This window comes from Podarcis melisellensis, assembly GCF_964234715.1.
Source record: "Podarcis melisellensis genome assembly, chromosome: 2".
In the NCBI taxonomy this organism is placed as follows: Eukaryota; Metazoa; Chordata; class Lepidosauria; order Squamata; family Lacertidae; genus Podarcis; species Podarcis melisellensis.
The window spans coordinates 67,682,366-67,703,800 of record NC_138529.1 but is presented as its reverse complement, the minus strand read 5'-3'; the positions used below and the strand labels follow the sequence as shown (position 1 = coordinate 67,703,800).

The 21,435-nt window shown below is 47.2% G+C and overlaps 1 protein-coding gene across 2 annotated transcripts in view; it reads left to right on the top strand.

The window, feature by feature from the left end:
• The window catches only part of GRK6 (G protein-coupled receptor kinase 6), a 31,607-nt gene extending 22,260 nt beyond the window's left edge, over positions 1-9,347 (top strand). The window contains exons 13-16 of one of the 2 annotated variants that reach the window (XM_081901056.1): positions 5,669-5,806; positions 5,915-6,052; positions 6,277-6,411; positions 8,770-9,347. In XM_081901056.1, coding sequence (XP_081757182.1) covers positions 5,669-5,806; positions 5,915-6,052; positions 6,277-6,411; positions 8,770-8,820 — 462 coding nt within the window. In that variant the 3' untranslated portion in view covers positions 8,821-9,347. The other variant, XM_081901057.1, reaches the window with a different exon arrangement.
• The last annotated feature ends 12,088 nt before the right edge of the window (positions 9,348-21,435 follow it).

Sequence of the window (21,435 nt, the reverse complement as noted above, 5' to 3'; positions counted from 1 at the left end):
TCATGTGGTTGGGTAATCGGAGTTTGAAAGCTACCGGGTTGACCTGCTGAATGACCTCAAAGGGTCCCAATCTTCTGGGCCTCAATTTCTTACAACCCCCTTTGAACGGCAACCCTTGGGTTGACAACCACACTTGATCCCCCACCCTTATGGTTTCACCTTCCCTTCTGTTCTTGTCTGCCTGCTTCTTATATTGTGCCTTAGCCCTTTCTAAGTTGAGCTGGAGCTGATGATGGATCGCTTCCATCTCTTCTACAAAATGTTCAGCCGCTGGGACGCTCCATCTCTCCCCTCCTTCCCCTGGAAATGCCCTGGGGTGACACCCGTAATTAGCCAAAAAGGGACTCATCCCTGTGGACACATTCTCCGCATTATTGTAGGCAAATTCTGCCAACGCCAACTTTTCGACCCAATCGTTCTCTCTGTCATTGACATAACACCTCAGATATTGTTGAAGAATGCCATTTGCTCTTTCCGCCTGCCCGTTGGTTTCAGGGTGCCGGGCAGTTGAAAAATTGACTTCCACGTGCAGCAAGCTCATGAGCTTCCTCCAGAACCTGGAAGTAAATTGTTTGCCGCGATCTGAGATCACCCTCAAGGGAGCCCCGTGCAACCTAAAGATGTGTTCTACAAACAACTTCGCTGTTTCTTCCGCTGTGACTGCATGTGAGCATGCTACAAAGTGGCACATCTTAGTTAACAGGTCTACTACTACCATGATGGCTGTTTTCCCCTTGGACTTTGGCAGATCCGTCATAAAATCTATTGATATCGCTTCCCAAGGCCGTTCTGGTGTGGGTAATGGTTCTAATAACCCTGCCGGCGCCCTTCTTTCCCCTTTGGCTCGCTGACATTGGTCACACCCTCTTACATACTCCCTTACATCTTCCCTCACCTTAGGCCACCAAAATTCCCTGGTAACCAACCACATGGTCTTGTGTTGTCCAAAATGTCCCGCCGTGGGGCTATCATGCAACTGCTTGAGTACTCTCCCCCTCAATTCACCTTCGGGTATATACAGTGCCCCTTTGTAATACAATGCCCCATTTCTTTCCTCAAAACCTCCGGGACTCTCGCCCTCCCCCCTGAGACCTCTGAGCTTATCCTGGGCATATTCATCATTTTCCGTTTCCTCTACCAGTTCTCGTTGCCCCACCAGCGCCGCCCCACACACCCAGCGGTCCTCAGGGATGACATGTCTCTCTTCGATCACCCCCTCCCCTTCCCAATACTCTGGTTTGCGTGAGAGCGCGTCCGCCCTGACGTTTTCTGGGCCTGGCACATAACAAATTTCAAAGTTGAATTTGGAGAATTCCTGTGCCCATCTCACTTGTCGTTGGTTGAGCACTCGAGCTGTTCTCCAATACTCTAAATTCTTGTGGTCGGTGCACACTTGCACCTTGTGTTGTGCCCCAATTAATAAATGTCTCCACCTCCGGAATGCTTCGTGAATGGCAAGTAGTTCCCTGTCATACACCGTGTAATTCCTCTCGGATTTATTCAGCTTCCGCGAGAAGAAGGCACACGGTCTCCACTCCGACGCACTCCTCCCCGGTTGAAGAAGGACCGCCCCTACCGCCCGGTCGGATGCATCGGTTTCCACTCTCATGGGTTTTCGTAAATCCACATGCAGAAGTTGTTCTTCCGAGGCGAAAGCCCTTTTCAGTTCTTCAAAGGCTCGATCCGCCTCTACCGTCCAAACAAATTTCTTCTTGCTGCTGAGGCAGTCGGTGATGGGCGCCGTCAAGTGGGCAAAGTTCTTGATGAACTTCCGATAAAAGTTCCCAAACCCCAAGAATCTTTGCACGTCCTTCTTGGTCTTCGGTGTCTTCCATTCCAGTACCGCTTGGACCTTGCCTGGATCCATGGCCAATCCCTTGTCTGACAAGCGGTACCCCAGGAATTCCACCTCCTTGGTATGAAACTGGCACTTCTCCAGTTTCACCCACAGCTGGTTGGCTTGCAGCCTGCCCAACACTTCTCGAACGTCCCTCACATGCTGTTCCTCATCTTCCGAATACACCAACACGTCGTCTAAAAAGGCCACACAATTCTTGTAGAGCAAAGTTCCCAGAACGTGGTTTATAAAAGCTTGAAAACACGCGGAGCCCCCTTGTAGACCGAAGGGCATAACGAGGTATTCAAAGGCTCCCAAAGGGGTAAACATGGTGGTCTTCCATTCATCTCCCTTCCTTATGCGTATCAGATTGTACGCCCCCCGCAGGTCCAGCTTTGTAAAAATCTTTCCCTTCCTTACTCTGGTCAAAATGTCATCAATTCGGGGCATAGGGAAAGCCAGGGGCTCCGACACTGCATTGAGGGCCCTAAAGTCACACACCAGTCTCGGTTTGTCTGTGTTCTTTTTGTCCACAAAAAACACTGGGCTGCCCCCCACCGCTCGGGACTCTCTGATGAAACCTCGCTTCAGGTTTTTGTCAATGAACTCCCTCAGCTCCTGCATCTCCCTGTCTGACATGGCGTACAGCTTGCCTACTGGGAGTTGGGCCCCAGGGAGTAGGTTGATTTGACAGTCAAAGGGTCTATGCGGTGGCAGTTTGTCTGCTTCCCTTTCGCTGAATACGTTGCTCAGATCTGCGTATTGCGGGGGCACCTTCCCTTTGTCCATTACTTCCATCCCGGCTAGGGTGACTCTGTCTCCTCCCGAAACCTTCCCCTCCTTGCAGTGTTCTAGGCAATGCGCTGACCCAAAGGAGACCACCCTCTGATGCCAGCCCACTAGCGGATCGTGTAGCGCCAGCCAGCTCATCCCCAAAATGATGGGCGCTCCTCCCAGGATGGCCACATTAAACGCTATCTGTTCGGTGTGCCTTGCCACCCTCATTATCATCGGGACAGTCTGTTGGCTAACTTCTCCCCCCAACAGCTCTCTGCCGTCAATCGTAGTCACCTGCAAGGGGTTACTTAAAGGGATGGTCTGTATCTGATGCTCAGCTGCAAACTCCTTACTCATGAAATTACAGGAGCTGCCTGAATCCAAAAGCGCCTTGATCTTTAGTGGGTGTCCGTTTGGCAGTTCTAGTAACACCTCTATCACTAAAGCGGGTCTGGGAGGTTCCGGCGTGGGCACTTTCACTGCTCTTTGGCCTGGCTGCTGTGCCCCGACGGTGGCAGCCAGGCGTTGGCTTTTACTTGCTCCTTGCCTTCCTCTTCCTTTCCCCCAACAGCTCCTGCCATCCCTTGCCATTCCTTTCTTTGTGGGCAGACTCTGGCAAAGTGCCCTGGCTGTTGGCAGAGATAACATCTCTTGGCGCTCTTTCCCTCCTTCTTCCGCCCTTCACTGGGATTTGAAACTGCACGCGCCCGCGCTGTTCCAACTTCCATCGGCTCTGCCGGCGGGAAAGGTGGCTCTGGAATGTCTGGAATGCGGAACTCCCTCCAACGGTCTCCTTTCCCTTCCCGCTTTTCCAAAGCCCTCGCCTCCTGGCGCGCTCCTATGGACAGCGCAGATTTGGTTAACTGATCCATAGACTCCGCCCTGGGCCCCCGGGAAAGCTCATCTTTGACGGTTGAAGAAAGCCCCTCTTCGAAAAGCATTTGGATGGGCTCCGCCGATAGGTCCCACCCCAATTTATGAATCAGCATAGTAAATTCAGTCCAGTACTCACGGACAGATCTGCTTCCTTGCTGGCAAGCCATTAACTGCCTTCGCACCACCCCCTGCTCAATATCGCTGGAAAACATCAGGTCCATGGCACGAAAAAACTTCCTCGTGTCCTTTAGGATCTCATTATTCGCTGCCATCAGGGGTCTAACCCAATCTTTCGCCCCGGATTCGAGATGGCCAATCACAAAAGCCACTCGCGATTCCTCGTCGGGGAAGTCATCAAACTGCAAGTTTAGAGCGTATTGCATCTCTGTTCTAAAGGCATGATAGTTCCTGGGATCCCCCCCGAATTTCTGCACCAATCCTGGTACCTTTCTGGCGAGCGGGGTGGTTTTCTCCTTTCCCTTTTCTGCATCCTGAGCCCTCCTCTCCTCAAGCCTCGCCGTTTGCAGCGCCAACTGGATCTCCAACGCCCTGTACCTTTCTTCCAGGCTTGGACCCCCTCCAGCTGCTCCTGCTCCTCCGGTTCCGGCTGGGTTGCTCATGATGCTTCTCCCTGCACAAGCTGGCTTTCGGTGACTTTCGGATTGCTGTGATGGGACGATGAGCTGCTTGTGCGTAAAATGCAAGTCCCTCAGAGTTTGATCAGGTTTTCAAACCTCTGCCTGTGACGGAGCCCCTCCAGCATGGCTGCGTCAATCACTAGTAGAATCCGAAAGTGGCTGCTTTCGGAATCTTTTCCAACATAAAAGCTCTTTAACGGAAACACGTCTTCTGGACTCTCGGCGTGACAGTTTCCGGCGAGGTGTGGGTGTCCCTATAGGAGGTCCTGAGACCTCCCCACTGTTTTCGCTGGAAGTGTCTCTGAGCCATCCCTCCGACTCACTTTCCCTTGGAGTTCTTGCTCGCCCTCTACTGGTTCCCTCTTCCGCTGCTACTCCTCTCTCAACCTCAGTGAGCCTTTGCGCCCCCGGCGCTTTAGATGGCAGTTCCCTGACAATTACCTACCTACCTGGCATCAAGCAGTTGAATATTTTAAGCTTTTCCTTGTCCCATCCTGTTAATTTACTCTCTCAGTTAGCTTATTGAAGCTTAAGCAATTGAAGGAAACCTCAATCATAACCAGTGCAGAGGGTTTCATTCAAGCAGGAGGTCTCTGAAGGTCTCATTAAAGACACATCAATAGTTTCAAAAATCCCTTCTCGTTTTTGAGTAAATGTAAAGAGATTGGTAGAAGAACTAAGGGTGGGGTATGAAATCATGTGAGTGCTGTGTCCCAGTCATCAATCTTGTTGCATACATAACAGTCTCAGATGTTTGGAAGAATTAGCAAGCCTTATTTACAGTACTTCTTTCCTCCACACTATAACTCACTTTACATAGCTAAGAGTTTTTGCATCTGGCAAGAGGCTTGAATAAGCAATGGTTGGGAGGGAGGTTGCTTGCTCATGTAAGAAACTTTTATGTCCTTCAATATGCAGATTGATGTTTAAAATAATCCATGCTTCCTGTGATTATCCAGGATACCCTAGAATGCAGCTATTGGACTAGACCCTTCCCCTCCAGCGGCCTTCTTTTGTCTATCAGTGTACAAGATACATTCATTCTGTATTGTAATTTCTGTGGATTGTTGTCTTAAAGCCATGGGATTTCTGACAGGCTAGTGGAAAACGGCGTATAAGTCTCAGAAATAAAGCAACAGGGATCCTTCTTGCTGTTTACTGCCTTTGAAAGGGCTGAGAAACCTGAGCATAATATTAAAACAAATCTTCCCAGATTATTTTGATGTCTTTTTACTTTAGAGTTGTCATATGTGGGGATTTAGAAGGCCATAGTGCAGTCAAGAGCTGATGTCCTATCAGCTTTTATTCAGTTATTTATAACCAGTAACTTAAGCTGTGTTTCGGGTTCAGTTGAAAAGAACCCCATTCTACCAATAATGGTTCAAGTTCTGTTCCAGAATATTGTTCAAAAGTAACATTTTAAGCAATTTTCAGCTTAGGTTTTGTTTCATCTTCCTGGAGGCTGGGTCTGTTGCCCTTTGTAGCTAAAGCCTTCTGTCAGTACAGAGGCTTTGGTGTGACACCCTGTGCTATGTTACAGCTCCTGTGTAAAGACCCACTGGAACGGCTGGGATGTCGAGGTGCTGGTGCTCAGGAAGTGAAAGAGCACCCTCTCTTTAAACACTTGAATTTCAAGCGGTTGGAAGCAGGGATGCTTGACCCACCATTCAAACCCGATGTGAGTTCAGAATGCACGTGTAGCGGAGTCTTCCTCGTACCATCTGTTGGTTGTGTTCAGGTGTAGGAGAATAGCCCTTTCATTGCTCTCCTTTTTCTGCATTCTTAGCCCCAGGCTATTTATTGCAAGGATGTATTGGACATTGAACAATTCTCTACAGTCAAGGGGGTAGAGCTGGAGCCCACCGACCATGACTTCTACCATAAGTTTGCAACAGGAAGCATCCCTATTCCCTGGCAGAACGAGGTAGGTGCTCTTCTACTCTTCAGGAGAATTTCTGCTTCTGATGGGAAGACATGCTGAGTCATCTGCACTTGCTGGGGGTGGGGTGCAAAGCTGTTCCATAACTGACTGGCTGAGGTATTGTATAAGTAGCTAATTTGGGACAAGTGTCATGGAGACACCCTGTCGATGAGGACCTGAGCAGGGAAGACCAATAGTGAGCTCGTCATCTTTTTATTCTCCCCTAGATGATAGACACAGAGTGTTTCAAAGAGCTGAATGTTTTTGGTTCAGATGGAGCCATACCGCCTGATCTGGACTGGAAGGGACAGCAACCCATCCAGCCCAAAAAGGGTCTCCTCCAACGTCTCTTCAGCAGACAGGTAACTTGCCTGAAATGTGGGAAGCAGGTTTGTCTTGACATGGGGGTCGGAAACCAGTTCTGGGATGCTCTCTGCCCTCTCTTTGCAAAATGAAGGAATTTTCTCGGGAAGCATTGTCTGATGATGGGGCAGTAAATGAGTGCCTCCTGCTTGCTTCATCTGCCCTTCTTTCTCTGCCCCCACTTCCCAGGCTTTCCATGTTTTGCTGTTCCTTACATGGTGGCAGCATGCTCAGCATCTCCCTCCTCTCTGCTTTGCATTTAGGAAGGGTAGGGGAGTCCTTCCTCCAAGCAACCCAGGAGAGTGCCTGCACCACTGCCACTTTCCTGGGGTGGTCTTTTAACATTATTTAAAAGTTTAAGCACAGCAGTGGTACAGGCACTTTCCTATGCCACCTCTCTCAGTATGTCTTGCTCTGAGGAAGGACCTCCTTGTTTTCCTGAGGCAGAGAGGAGGTAGAGGCATGCTGCTGCTGCTGCTGCTGCTGTATTACCACCAGCAAAACATTAAAAGAGAGAGAAGAGGAGAAGAGGTGGTGGAGGAGGGGTGAAGGTGTGAGAGGAGAGGGTAGCAGCTTTCCTCAAGTGGTACCATGTCTTATGCCAGTCCTAGCACCACAGATCTTTCTGTACCTCTACACCTCAGACCCATTAGCAGGCCAGCTCCTGTAGTGGCACTCGAGCTCAGCTAGTTCAGTTTACTAACATAAGCTCCATAAACTATCCAGATGTAACTTCCCACTTCCAGAGCAACTTTCTTTCTGAATAACCAGAAGGACGTCTTGGGGTTTGGTACCCAAGAGTCCCTAGCTTTGTATGTGTGATACTTGACATGGATTTGTGGGTGGCTGGAAGAAAAGTCTAATAATTCTTGGTTTTAGACAGCCTTGCTGCTTTTGGCTCTGGACAAATAGTTGGAAAGCAATATAGTCCCCCATGTACCCAAATGCCTCTTGTCATGGCCAGTCCGGCCTGGCTGTTTCCCATCCCAAAACTTCTAAGACAGCTGTGGGAGAGAAAGACTTGATAAAGTGTCATTTGTTCTTCTCAGAAACTAGTCCCTGAACCCCCTTATGTCTTCATGATTTAGAAATATAGCTTCTTGCACAGCACATGTGTTTGTGGTGCTTTTTGCTTAGAAAAAAAGTGTTTACTCCCAGTGCTAGGAGCTTGACCTTATTGTGGTGTGGTGTGTGAATGAGAGCCCATTTGAAATGGCATCTTCCCTCCTTTCTGTGGGCTCATCATTTTTCAGTATCCCTCACCTTGGCAGTTCCTCTGGGTCTTGCTCTGGCTGCTGTGTTTGGTGGTAGTTATCCCTGTAGGCCGGGAGAGGCCTTAGGAGAGGGCATGGCTATTTCTGGCCGGGCTCTCACAGCATGTTTTCTCTTTCCAGAGGTGAGCAACCTCTTCTCTGCTGCTCTGCTCAGGAAAATGACTACCTGGTGCCCCAAACTCCCTTGGCGGACATGACAAGACAAGGAGATGAGGACTCTACCTCTTCAGTGCCTCCCTCTCCTTCCCCCTCTCCCCCCTCTCCAAAATATGCTGTTTGTTCATTAATAGTTCTTCAAGCCACTAATCCTGCTTCCTGCAAAGCATCATGAATGTCTTGCCTTGTTCCCTTGCCATGGAAGCAGCTCGATTATTATTTAAACATCCCTTTTCTCCAGCTCCCATGCCTTCTTTATGTGGCCTTGCTATTAAAAATGGAAGTTTTCTCTCTCTCCCTCACGTACCCAAGAATCCCGCACACTTTTTGAGAGCTTGCTGATGTTCTAGACATGTCCTGCTTTCTACAGTTAGGCCATGCTCCTATCTTATTGCAGTTGTTCCATTGAAGCAATGGGTCATCTTTCTGTGTTTATCTGTTTCCTGCTGTGGTTTTACTAGGCCTACGTAAGACCCCACTGTTGTCCTGGGCTCACTAACATAGAATAATTTTCGTTCCTGCTTCTGTGCTTGGCCATGGCCAAGTACAATTAGATTCCTCACAGCCCATAAATAGGCATTGAAAGGGTATGGAAAAGGCACAGTCTGGTTGTGAATAAGGGAGTGTGGTAGGAGGTCCAGCATGATATTCTCTCTCTCCCTCTCTAGTCCTGCAGGCTGGCTGCCAGAGAGCACTGACTGCAAGCAGCTCCACCAGCAGATTTGGTTTGGGTGCTGAGCCCCAAAATTCTTTTCTAAGTGATGGTTTCTTTTTCTGTGGGGACTGGGAATAGAATCCTGTGGCATGTCTGCGTGTTGAATAATAACTGTACTCACTCTGTGCTTGCTGTGTGCTCTCCCTTTTCCCCTTGCTTTCCCCCACCCTTCCCCCCTCCTCCTGCCGCCTCCTCCTTCCTTCATTCTCCAGGACTGTTGTGGGAACTGCAGTGAAAGTGAAGAGGAACCCACTCGCCTATAGGTCCCGCCAGCCTATTATTTCTATGAGCCTGGCCAAGCAGCGAGCTGACTCAACAAAAGAGATGGTACTGGCTTAGCACTGGCTTGGCTTACAACCCAGCGCACATGCTAGCTGTATGAGTGTGGGAATCATCGTTTCAGGGTGGCAGCAGACTCCACCCTACAGAGGAAATGCTCCAGGACGGGGGAAAGAAGACACCTCTGCAAAGGTCTTCAGTGTACTGCCGAGGGATCATCCTGCCACACCTTTTCCATAGCGGAGAGATGATGGCAGGAACTAGTGAAACATTCCAGGGCTGGCCCTGATCCTGGCCTTTGGCCTCCCATCTGCTCACCTGCTGGAGTTTGTTTTATATATTTATATTGATATATCTATGAATGTATGTATATAGCATATGTACATTTTTAATTGTTGGGGATGGAGGTCCTTCTGTATCTCTCTTCCTTACCCCAGCATCCTTGCTTCACCCTCGTGAACACTGTGCACCAGTAACTTCTAAGAAACAAGTATGCAGTTCTGTTCCCCAAGCAATGGATCCTGTTAATGTTCCCTGTGGAATATCCACCAATCTGTTCTGCTGGTGGAAATGGGTAGTAGGAGAAGCTCAGGAATGGCAGCTGCAATGCAAGAGCAGCCTCCACTGGCATATCTAGTCTGCAGGGACACAATTGGGATAACCTGTGTGTGTCCAGGACTCCCCCCAGATGCCTTGCTTTGTCCCCATAATGCACAATGAGAGTGATGGAGAGATGCTAAGGCTTGTAGACATGTCAAGATAATACCTGCAGGTTTTTCTGAGATGACAGGCTGTGGGTTTTTGGTTGGTTTGTTTTTAACATGGCTTAATTGAAGTAAGGAAGTTTTCAAACACTAGAGTAGCATTACAGTTGACTCTCAACTTACACAGGGGTTTCATTCCGGGGATATCGCATAAAGCCAAAATAATGTATAATCAAAACAACCCTTTAAAAATAGTAAAAGGCATGTCCCAGCACTCTCCAACCACCTCCTCATTCTATCTAAAGCCTGCACACACTCTCCCAAGGTTGCTACAGACTCTCCCCGCACCTCCAAACAATCTCCCAGGGTGGGTGCAATGGTTGGTGGGATTGCCAATGTTTCCTCTCCACCACCTCCTGACATTTATCCCTGCTGCCCCCTTTTCTTTGGCCAAGCACATAAAGCTGTGATCACACAAGTTAAATGGAAGCTGGTGGCAGCACACTGGTTTCTAGCTTTAATTTCTTTCTTGAAACTCCAATAAGGCCAGTATGAGTTGACAAGGAAAGCTGGGGAGGGTTTGTCATTTACCTTGGGAACCTATAAAAGTTGAGTCTGTATTTTTATTTATTTTATTTTCTGGACCACTGTGCCCTATTTTTCTCCCCCAAGAAATGATGTGATTCTGTTGTTTGTCCTAGTAATGTTTTCTAAAGACTTCACCTGCCAACTGTGCCAATGTGGGAGCATGCATGGGTTCGAGCCTAGAATCTTGAGCCCTCTGCACTTTTTTCAAAGGGTTAAACTTCATGAAAAGTGAGAGGTCTCTAATAAAACCTCCTGGTGTCTTCATTTTTAATGTAAAGCAGGTGCTAGTTCTCTGATTTTGGAACAGCAGCATTGAAAGTGTAGGGTTCACCTTTTTCCCTTGCACAATTTTCCTAATCACATCGTACCTCAAAGCGGCTTGTTAGCCTTAGAGTAGAAAAAAAGCAGCTTTGTCCAGGTAAAGCTTGGCTCTTTTGGTGAAGAGCTCAGAAAACATTAGGAGATTCAAGTGTAGATGTTTTCTGTCTGGTGTAACTAGGCTGAAAGTCCTAGTCATCTTTCTCCATAGGAATCTCTTCCACAGTCTTCCATGGCTGGGAGCCCAAGGCACCCACAGAGCTGCATTTGTGCCTTCATGAAGCTCTGATAAGTAGACCTATTTATTGCCTGGACTAAAGATTTCCAATCTCAAATAATTCCCCTTATTCTATATCTAGTGTGCACTTCGTGTGTGTGTGTGTGTGTGTGTGTGTGTGTGTGTGTGTGTGATCTGCCTTGCTCCTGGGCAGTTAACCTCATCTGCCAGTTTATATTGGAACTATTTTGAACTTGTTTGCTAACTGTATGTCCTGATGATTCATTGCTGTGGTACAGAGGTGGATGCAGTGAACACATTGCCAGGTGCTGGGCAGTTTCATTCTGATGCTCCTGAATGTGGAGCATCAGTCAGCATGTCCCTGAATTAGAAAAGAGCAGCTTCTCTTCATTGTTTTCTGTGTGGCAAATAGATCTTTTGTTACTGCCTTCCATCCTTGTCTGCTCTACACACTCTCACGTGCCTCTTGCAGCCTGTCAGTTAACATCCAGCTAGCAATTCAGTGAGCCTTTCTCATTCCTTTCCTTAGAAACTCCAGTTGAACGTGATATTTTATTTACAGACTTCTTCATGGTGTCTTTCCCCTGTCTTCCCTATCTTTTGTTTGTATTCTGCCTCTTTCAAATACTTTTGAAAAATATTTCTGATCATCTGAAAATTTGTCTGAGAATATCATTAGTCACTTCATCCCACATAATATCTTAGAGCTGATGTAGATTTGTAGACGCAACCTGAAAGGCAGAGTTTAAAAATGGAAAGTGGACTGCAACTGTAAATAGAACATGGGCAGGTTTCAGTGCAATAAATATGGATGTCAGTTCCAGTTCCAGATGTTACTGCAGGGAATCCATGTTTTTTAAACTCCTGTGCGCTGTTCACAATTGACAGGGAAACCTGTAGTTCTGTCATTTAAACTTGAGTCCTTTTTGTAATGTTTAAGCATGACATCCCTAAGACTTGTTATAGGTACATAATGCAAAAGACTAATAAAAAGGACAGTTTCCCTTAGGTGTAAGATTATATGATTTAATAAAATCTGCTACTTATTGCCAGTAGAAAATGTCATCTTAATATTTTACATTTAATCAAATTTGGGAATATAGAATATTCTCTCCTTAACAAAAAAAAACAACCACCTTTTTTAAAAAAAGAGGTAAAAGTTCATGTTCCATCAGTGTTATAAATATATATTTAAGTGTAGTTATTGTTGTTAAAACACAGTGGCAAATTTTGTGTTCTGGTTTTTGAATTGAAGTAGTGGAGAGAACGAAATGTAAGTTTCAAGTATCTTTTCTTCATCAAATCTGGAAGAAGTAGTTAATTGTCTCCAGTTATCTGTATGGTGGTAGGTGCCTGTTAGGAAGTTACGTGTCCCTGAACTTCCCAGCACCTGCTACTCAGTTGTTTTTCATGAGACCTGCTAGATAATGGGCCTGGGACTTCCAGCATACAAATTAGATCTTCCCTTGTTGGCAACTAATCTAATTAAGAATCTCTCCCCCCCCCCTGTATTTTAAAAGCTTTCTTGATTAGCAGTGCAATTCTAATCATGTCTACTCAGAAGTAAGTCCTATTTAATGGAGCTTATTCCGAGGTAAGTAGGGTGAAGATTGCAGCCTAAATCAAGGCCTTGGGTAGAATTCAGGGTTGCACTATGGTGAATGTCTCATCAGGGCAAGTATTGTAGCTTGTGAGACAGAACAATTCCACCTCTTGTCCTGCACACCAGTGGTGCTGTGGGGGTTCTCCCAACTCCCAAGCCAATTTTGAGGAGCATGGGAGGAAGGCAGAGGGGAAAGCCCTGTTATGCAAACCAGAACCCTCATGCAGGACTTATGCTTATGGGACTCATTAGGTGACTTTCATCCCTAGTTTTATGTGTAAGAACTGAGTGTTCCTCCTTTTATTCTGGCTTCAAATTCAAAACTATGGCTGTAGCAATATACTTCTAAGGTCGGGAGCATCTGGGCTCAGTTCTATGAGCACTTCAGAATTGTCCTTTGTGTCTGCCAAAACCCTGGTCTGTTTTGTTGGCCTGGGTCTGTTCTCCATTCTCCCTGCCTCTTGAGGATAGGCTTCTGCCTTGACTCTTTCTTCCACCCCATCCCTGTTAAATTTTAAGTTTGTGCCTTTGCTTGTTTCTCTTCTGTCTTAACAGGTCTGTGCTACAGTCTGTTAGCAATTCTTCTCTAGCCTAACTCCTGTCTGATTTGTTTTTCCATAGCGGCAGTGAACTTATGTATGAAAGATATAAAATTGTGATATTATAAAATGTATATGCTGGAGATATGCCCACTAAAAGAGTTGAAAATTGGACATGCTACTATGTACTGTCGTTGCCTAGGCAAGAGTGTTTCTGGAATTGTTTTTTTTTAGGGGGGTGTCTCTGTCTCCCCTTACCCTATGGAAATCCAGGAATAAAAGGACCTCCTTCAAAATTACTGCTGTGTGCCTCATTCATAACAGCAATAGCACTCAGAAACATGATTTGTGAATATGGCTCAAAATGTACTATTGCAATTTTTATCCCACAGTATTTGTTGTAGAAATGCATCACCTCCAGGGTCTTCTAGTGTACATGCCATCTTAACTGAGATGTAGCTGTATCAGGGGGTCTGATATCTTTCCTTCATCTGTAAGATATAACTTCACAGATATCTATGTGTGAAATGCACAAGAGTTCAACTGCCACATTTTATGCGACCGCACATATTTTAGAAGCTGTAGATTAAAGATAGCACTGAATGTGCTTGGCATTGCTGAAGCCTATGGAACACATTAGAACAGTTTTACAGAGTGTTGCGATTCCAGTGCAAGTTGGCATCTGCACTACCCCCTGCCCCCCCTCAAATATTTAGCCTTGTAGGACTTCATGAGCCCTGGGCCTCTTCAGTAAGCACACTATTGCATTTCCTATGAAGAATGGCAGGGTGGAAGTAGTTTTGCTATTGGCAGTGGGCCAGGAAGAGAAGTCATAGTGCTTGTGGAGGAATAACTTGTTGCTGGCCTTCCCTCATCTTTTAAACAACAGATGTGCTGGAGAAGAGCAGTGTACACTATTCAGAAAATTGTGGCGGGGAGGGGGGAAATGACAGGCTATTATTGAGGGGATAGCCTAGTATTTCTTTATTTTTACCTTCCCCTCTGTTTAAGGCACTGAATGGAGTAAGTTTGATAGAGTATCAATTTATTGTTGTGTATTAAAATTAGGGCTGGCTTAACTTTCCTTAAAACCCTAATGCCTTAAAATTCAATAAATAGTATAGATAGAAGAAAACATCCCTGCTGTTTGTGAAGCACTTAACCCGGAGGCTTCTGAATGTCTCAGATTCACATAAAATACTTAAACAGTAAAAATATAAAAGGATATACTCTAGAATATGCAAATTAGAAAACCCAAATCAAGCTGGTTTAAAAAGAGTGTGCCATTTGTTTCTACGATTCAAAGGCCTTCCTAAGAAAGACTGTATCTCTGGAGATTTGAATAGTTAAAGAGACAAGAGGGATGCATATTTAAGATCAGGGATTCCTTCAACTACTATGGGACCCAGACCCTTTGATTTGGGACTTGAACCAGAAGACACAGACACCCAGGGCAAATATTACAAAACATATGCAGCCTTCTCCCTGCTGACAACAGCTATTGGGAACAGTCACAGTTTGCACTAGTGAAAACTTTTCAGAGGCAGCCCTATGTAGAACACATTTCAGTAACCTAATCCAGAGATTATTATGGCATGTATCACGGTGGCTGAATTGTAACTGCCCTGATTGTGCCAATACCAAAGTACAGGAGGCAGCAAGCTTACTCTTGGAAGCCTGAGCTGACCTTGAATAGGGTAAGCATCTAATCAATGTCAGAGCAATTACTCACAACCAGTCTGTCTTTGAGCTGAGCTTTGATTTCTTAGCCCTACCATCAGGGATGTGTGGGAATCTGTTGCTCAACCACAAGCGGAATCCCCATAGCTGACCCAATATATTTTAGCACCTGAGGTGAACCACAAAGTGGTGCCCCTCCTCACCAGGCAAGAAGCATGACATCAGGAACAAGGGGAGGAGGGAATAAAAAACAACGTTGGGATTCGCTGCCCTTGTGGTCGCTTCTTTGAGCCTCTGGTGGGCTGGCCCTGAGCAGCCCCTGAATCCTTTGTAATGCAATGCAGGCAGGCCCACTTGCTGTAGCGAAGGACTTGCATGTGCTTTGTGGCCCTCATCCAGCCCGTCACTACTTGGAGCAGGGGTAGGCAACCTAAGGCCCAGGGGCCGGATGCAGCCCATTCGCCTTCTCAATCCGGCCCGTGGACAGTCTGGGAATCAGCATGTTTTTACATGAGTAGAATGTGTCCTTTTATTTAAAATGCAGTTCTGTGTTATTTGTGGGGCATAGGAATTTGTTCATCCCCCCCCCCCAAAAAATAGTCTGGCCCACCACATGGTTTGAGGGACGGTGGACCGGCCCACAGCTGAAAAAGGTTGCTGACCCCTGACTTGGAGGCACCTATTAAAGCATCTTACTTGGGTCAGCATAGAAGGTGTGAATTAACTGAAAGGAGCCGAAGCTGCTCAAAACCAGTTATTGCCTAACAGGAGAACTGGTGTTTTGCACTTAACAGCACTAATCCAGGGTGGGAATTCAGCATTGCACTCTTCACTAGCAGGATTACTTGCACTGACACTGGGTTAATTGAATTGGGGCCCATGTGATTTATGGTGTGTTGTCACTCTTCTTGGTAAGAGTGAGCCACTGAACTTATAAGGTTCTCTGAAATTAAAATTGGATAAATCGTACATGTTGATTCAGCTTTCTTTGTTTAGCTAGCAAAAAGAATCCATTGGAAATACCTCCAGGCTGCAACTGAAGGAGTAGCAAGCTGTTGAGAAAGCAGCAGCTTTGGAGCTGAAAGACACCCACAATAGATAGGTTTTTAATACCCAGGCCCTTTCTGCCCAAGATAGTTTATTCACTCACTACAGCTGCAGGAGCATAACGTCTAATTAGGGCTGCAATGTGTGGCCAATTGATCAGAAGGAAACCATTTTGATGGCTTAAAATGAGATCCCCATTTAATCAGTTGGCAGATGTTATCTCTCTTCTTTTTTTAAAAGAAGTGTCTAACAGTGTTAATTGAAACTGCATATGGCAAGCAACACTTTAGAAGAGGTATTGCCTCGTAGGTGAGAGAAAATGAACTGCCTCTTTTAAGATGATGCCTACTGCGACACATCTTAAAACAAGCTAATCTTTTCTGCAGTACTATTTTTTCTCACAACCAATCTTTTGCAGACTTAACGCTAAAAATGGGGTTTGTATGACTGAGTCTGCGGTTCCTTTAATCAATAGTACCCCAAGTTTGAATGTTCTCGAATTCAGCCTGGATAGCCTGTGCTCTTGATGAACATAGCCTGCACCCTTTTGCAATCACTGCATAATTTGTCTACATTTATTGTGTTTAAAATCTGGGTTCACTTTACATTTTCTAATCCTCTGCAGAGCTTAGCATCTAATGTCATTGGGTGTCTGTACAGTTATGCTGCAACAGATGCTTGTTCTCATACCTCATACCTGGATTAGCAGGTAAAACATCTTACACTGTATTTCCCTGACAGGCCTAGCTTTTGACATTTCAGCTTCAGAAGAGAGGTTGATGATGGGCGTGTAAGCCTGCTGCCATATATAACATAATCGCTTAACAGGGTAACATTTAGTTTATGTTAAAACAAGTCATTGTGAGGGTGTGTAATAGTGCTCTCTGTTGGGCTGACTGTAGCTAAAAATAAGAAGAGAAAAATCTACGTTCTGTGCCAGGGAAACTTGCATTTTGTGCTTAAAACAAATTACGTCAATCCTGAAACTAATTAATTTGCATAATGTCAGTATTGCACTATTTTTGGTATATGCAAGGTTCAGATTAATTTGGCAAAAGTGGGATTGGCAGGGATGGGGTGGGCAATGGAGTGCAGATAATGAGATAGGAGGAGGAGGTTTATGCAGCAGCTGCCTAATTATGAACCCCACCCCAAAAAAAGTATTTCCAGGGCATGTATGCCAGTCAACTATTAGTTGAGGGCTCTGGTCTTGACAGTTCTTGGAGGTGGGAGCTCTTCCCAGAAGAGACCAAGGATGGCCCAAGGTTTTGGTTAAATAGCTGTTATCAAGAATCCTCACTCTAAGCGGCTGGGAGCGGGGGGAGAGAGAGATCTCTTCCCTGTTCTTTCACCCTGCCAAGAAGGAGCGAGACACGATCTCCGTGCTGCTGTTTCTCCCCGACGACGTTTCCAAGGCGATGAGAATGGCGGAGCAAGGGGTGAGCTGAGCAAGCCGAAGCAGTCGGCGTTCTCGCTAGGGGGCGCGTGATTCTTTCCCGCTCGAGCCTCCTGTTGCTTGCAAGGGTTGCGCCGCGGAGGGAGGCAGATGGGGGTTGAGCGGAAACTGCGGCTGAGGGATATTTTGAGGGGGGAAGGAGGTCGGTGGTGCGCAGCACGCGAGGTAGTCTGATAGCACATGGGATTCCTGAGGGCTTCGGCAGCGTGCGTCGTATTCTACGTCGCTATGCAGGAAACATGCTTAGGTTTCCTTTGTGGCTGGGATCGAATGGAACAAAAAGGGGTTGCTTTATTTTGGGGCCACACACCTCAGTCTTTTTAAGAGTTTTGCTACATTGTTGCGGATTATATAACTTTTCAAGAGTCATGTAAGATCAACTATCAGTAGATTTGCCTCATTTGAAGGTGTTTTTCAAGCAGCAGGTTGGCCTATGTTTCAGTAGATCTGTTGAGGTTTTAGCAGACGTGGCAATAAAGTTATATCCTTCGTTTTGGGGGCTCTCTGTGCCTCGGCCTAGCTAGTTCAGCCTGCTGGGCCTAGTAGCTGTCAGTATGGGGGTTTCTCTGAGTAGGTGCTGTAAACTGAGAGAAGGAGGGAGGATGAATTTGCAGGCCTGAAGAAAGAGTTGGGACCTGTAAAGAGTTTATATATATATATTTAAAACTGAGAGAACTAGCAGTTAATGATCTCTGTTAGAACTTAGCAGAGCTGGGACTGAATTGCTGATCAAGAAAGCGCTCAAGGGCAGAGGGGAACTGTAGCTGCTGGAGATAGGTTTTGGAGTTCCTTGCTGGCTAGGATATGCTCAAACCAAGATCTCTGTTTGAAACTGTAAGGGGACATATTTAGCAGGGGAATATATCCTGCTCCCCGCCCCCCATATATATGCCCCTCATCCATGGCTGTCAACTTACAGATTTGAAAATAAGGGACCAGCAGCCTCGAAAATAAGGGATCAGCAGCCAAAATAAGGGATTTTGCTTAGCTTATGCACGTTGGGGCTGCCGTCGTCCTGGCGCAAGGAGTTCCATCGGCCCTTCCCCACCCGAGAGAGACTCTCGCCCGCGAGCCTGGCATGAGGTGGTTGCGGCGCTGCTGCGGCCGCTGAAGCGCCGCCCTTCTGCGTCCCTCCCCCCCTCTTCCTCTTCCCTCAGGCCGCCTCCTCAGCTGCCGCCGCCACCACTGCCTCCGGCTTCCCATGGCAGCGCAGCGGAAGTCTCGCAAGAGAGGGGCTGCCTGCCCACCCGCCGCCACCCATCTCCTCATGACGCGCCCCTGAGGGGGAAAAGGGAGAGATGAAGACACGGCAGCTCGTGCGCACGCTCTCTCGAGGTGGAGGACCCCGAGTTGCTGCTTCCCTCCTGTGCCGGGTGAGCATGAAACCCGGGAAATTTAAGGGACATCATCAATCCGGGACAGCAGTGGGAAACGGCGCTGGGATAAGGGAGTTTCCCGCCAAATAAGGGACGGTTGACAGCTATGCCCTCATCCCTGAGACTACAAACACTCAAAACAATAATAGCATGTGGTGTCCTGCTTCTTCCCTGAGCTAACTGCAGTCCATACTGAAAGTCTGCACTGCAGGCACTACTGACCACAGTGTAAAATGGACCACAAGCTGAGTTGTGCTTAGCAGGCAGTGTTGCTGAAGAAGCCCAGTGTTTGAGAGGTATCAGTTCTGGCAGCACAGGTTTGATGAGGGGGCAGGAATGGATAACTTTCAGGATGATGCAAGGGCCCTTAGATTTGTCTTGTCAGTGACCATAGTAGGTAAGAGCTCCTAACTCCTGTGGAGAAATGACCACACGGAGCAAAGCATGCTTTGTATTCATTTTTTGTTGCTTTGATTGTGCGGTGCCGGTGGGAGGGGGGAATTGGTGCCTTTGGAAAATCTGCTTTAACAGGCACAACCACCCAATCTTTCCCCCTCAAATCCTTGCAAGCAGCACTTCCAGCACGTGCGCAGCGCTGGCTCTGTCTGCTCTTTCGGAGGCTCATCTTGTTTACACGAGATTCGTCGTCTCGACATGACAGGCCCCTTAACTCGCCTCAACCGAGACGGGGTTCGCTTGCACAACGGGAAGGGTGGGAAGTAAACACGTGGGAGGCTGAAATGCGTGAAAAAGGAGGAGAGGAAGCAGCCTCGGATGCGGAGGAGTGCTTTCCTCCTTGCCGATTGGATCGAAAAGCGCAAGGCGCTCCACTCCCGGGGCTGGGGCGGGGGGCTCCTTCCCCTTTCTAGCCCCGCCCCCTGCCTTGGCGACGGGACGTCCTGTACCTCCGACGGACGTGGCTCCGCACGGTCGACGCCCGCCCAGCCTTGTCTTGGAAATCTCCAAAGAAGGGCATTTCGCAAGCTCACAAAGGCCGTTGTTGTTCCATTGTTGAAATGCCCTTGTCCTGACGAAGTTCTTCCTAATCTTGACTCAGAATCTAGCTTCCTGTCTTTTGGAAACGATGATAAAAACCATTGTGTTTCTCCCCGCCCCGCCCCCCCCCGATCTATCCAACCAGGATGGAACAGGAAGAGCCTTTTTATTTTCCCTTTTTGCTTCTTTGGAGAGTGCCTCGTGGTGTTGCTTGTCTTTTACTTAACTGTACCTTTATACGCGGTGATTGTGGGTTGCCCCTGCTGTAAGGGAAAGTGGAGGGTGAAGTGAGGTTAGGAAGAGGAGGAGGAAGAGGCTGGCGCTGGCTGGGTCATTTGAACACATCTCTCTACCTCGGCGCTTAGCAACTCCGCTTCCTTCCCAGTGACAGCTCCGCCTCTCCGATCGGGAACAGTATGTGGGGTGGAAGGCTGTCTGCCTAATTCTGGAATCATTTACACTGACTTCAGATCTGCCAACTGCGGCTGCAAAAGGACGGGGAGGGGGGGCGCTGTGGGGGAGAAGAGAAAAAGATGAAGGCCCCATTGCCATTCTTGCTTTGTAATTTACACAAAGGCAAAACAAAAACCAGCTCCCTTTTATAGCTGAGTGAAGAGTACCGTACTTGAACCTCTAAGGTAGTGGCTAACCAGGCTATGACCCTCCTGTGCTTGTTTGACTCCAACGCCCAACAGCACCCAGCCAGCATGGTCAATGGTCAGGGATGAGGGGAGCCGTAGTTGCCTACTTCTGCTCTAGAGGAGTGCTGCGGGGGGGGGGGGAGGAGAAATAGCATGGCGCTTTCAATCACAAATGTTTCTGAACGAAACAGAAGCTCACTGTCACCTCCCCTTTCATTGAGCATTGTTAAGTGGGAATTTTGGTTTCAGATTGCCATTTTTAAAGGGTGTTCCAAAATTTGATGAGCTTCAAAAAGGCACAGGTGTAGGGACACTTGAAGGCTGTAGGTCCAATTATTTAGGCTGTCAATGTTCATGGAGCTACCTCATTCACTGCAAGTACAGGTAAAGAAGCTCTAAGACATCTTCTGCATTCCAAAGCAGCTTCAGGAGGAGATGCTTTGCAATGTGAATGGCAGGGAGTGTTTAATCCTTCTGCTGTCCACTGTCTCCCCCCCCCCCGCCCCTCAAGTAAATCCCAACAGCTTCTCACCTAGCTGATTTTACTTCTGCCAGAGTTCTTACCTGGTATCTACCTCACACAAGCACACATGTTTCAAATTGCAACTAAACGGAAATACCCCAGTTTGCAAGGATGGCACCCCAAAAAAACCACTTTGCTCAAGGAACAGAGCAGGTCAAGCTATCAGTTCCACTGTAGTTAATGGGAGAGAAACAGCTGAGTTCAACACAATTGGGTTTAGATGAGCTGAACTTTTGCTGGAGGGTGCCTTATGAGCTGACACCTAAACTGGGCTTCCTTTTGAGGATGGGGCCATTGAAGTTCTGAAACTCCTTGCAAACAATTGTCTGAGATTGGGTGAGGGGGGGATTGATCCCAATTCTAAGAACCATGTCCCAGCTACATTTTCTGCAGTGCTTTGCATGAGACTGGTGAGTGCAGTTTGTTATCTTGGGAACAGTTGCCATAGAAACAGGCGGAGGTGGATGGATTTTTTTCCCCAGCCAGCAGGAAAAGGGGGCATTTTAGGGTAAAATCGCTTCGAATATTTTAACTGCGGAGACTCAGCAGAACCAAACTCTCAGTCCTAGAGAGGAGGTCCAACACTGGATGTTTGGTCTCCTGGAGAAGCACAATGCATCCACAGCAGGAGCAAAAATAGGGAAGGGAGTTGCCTGCAAATGGGGTCACGACAATCTTTGTGTTCCATCAGTCATTGTTATTCATTCCCTATAGACTTATTCCCACTTCCTGGACGGCCATAATATCGCACCTGTACTAGCCTTAATACTTGATGGGGTAAAATATATGAAGCTGCTTTGTACTGATGCAGACCAGTAGGACTGATATTGTCTACCTTGACTGGCAGTTCTCTATGGCCTTAGACAGGGACATGTCCCCCCTCCTTCCCA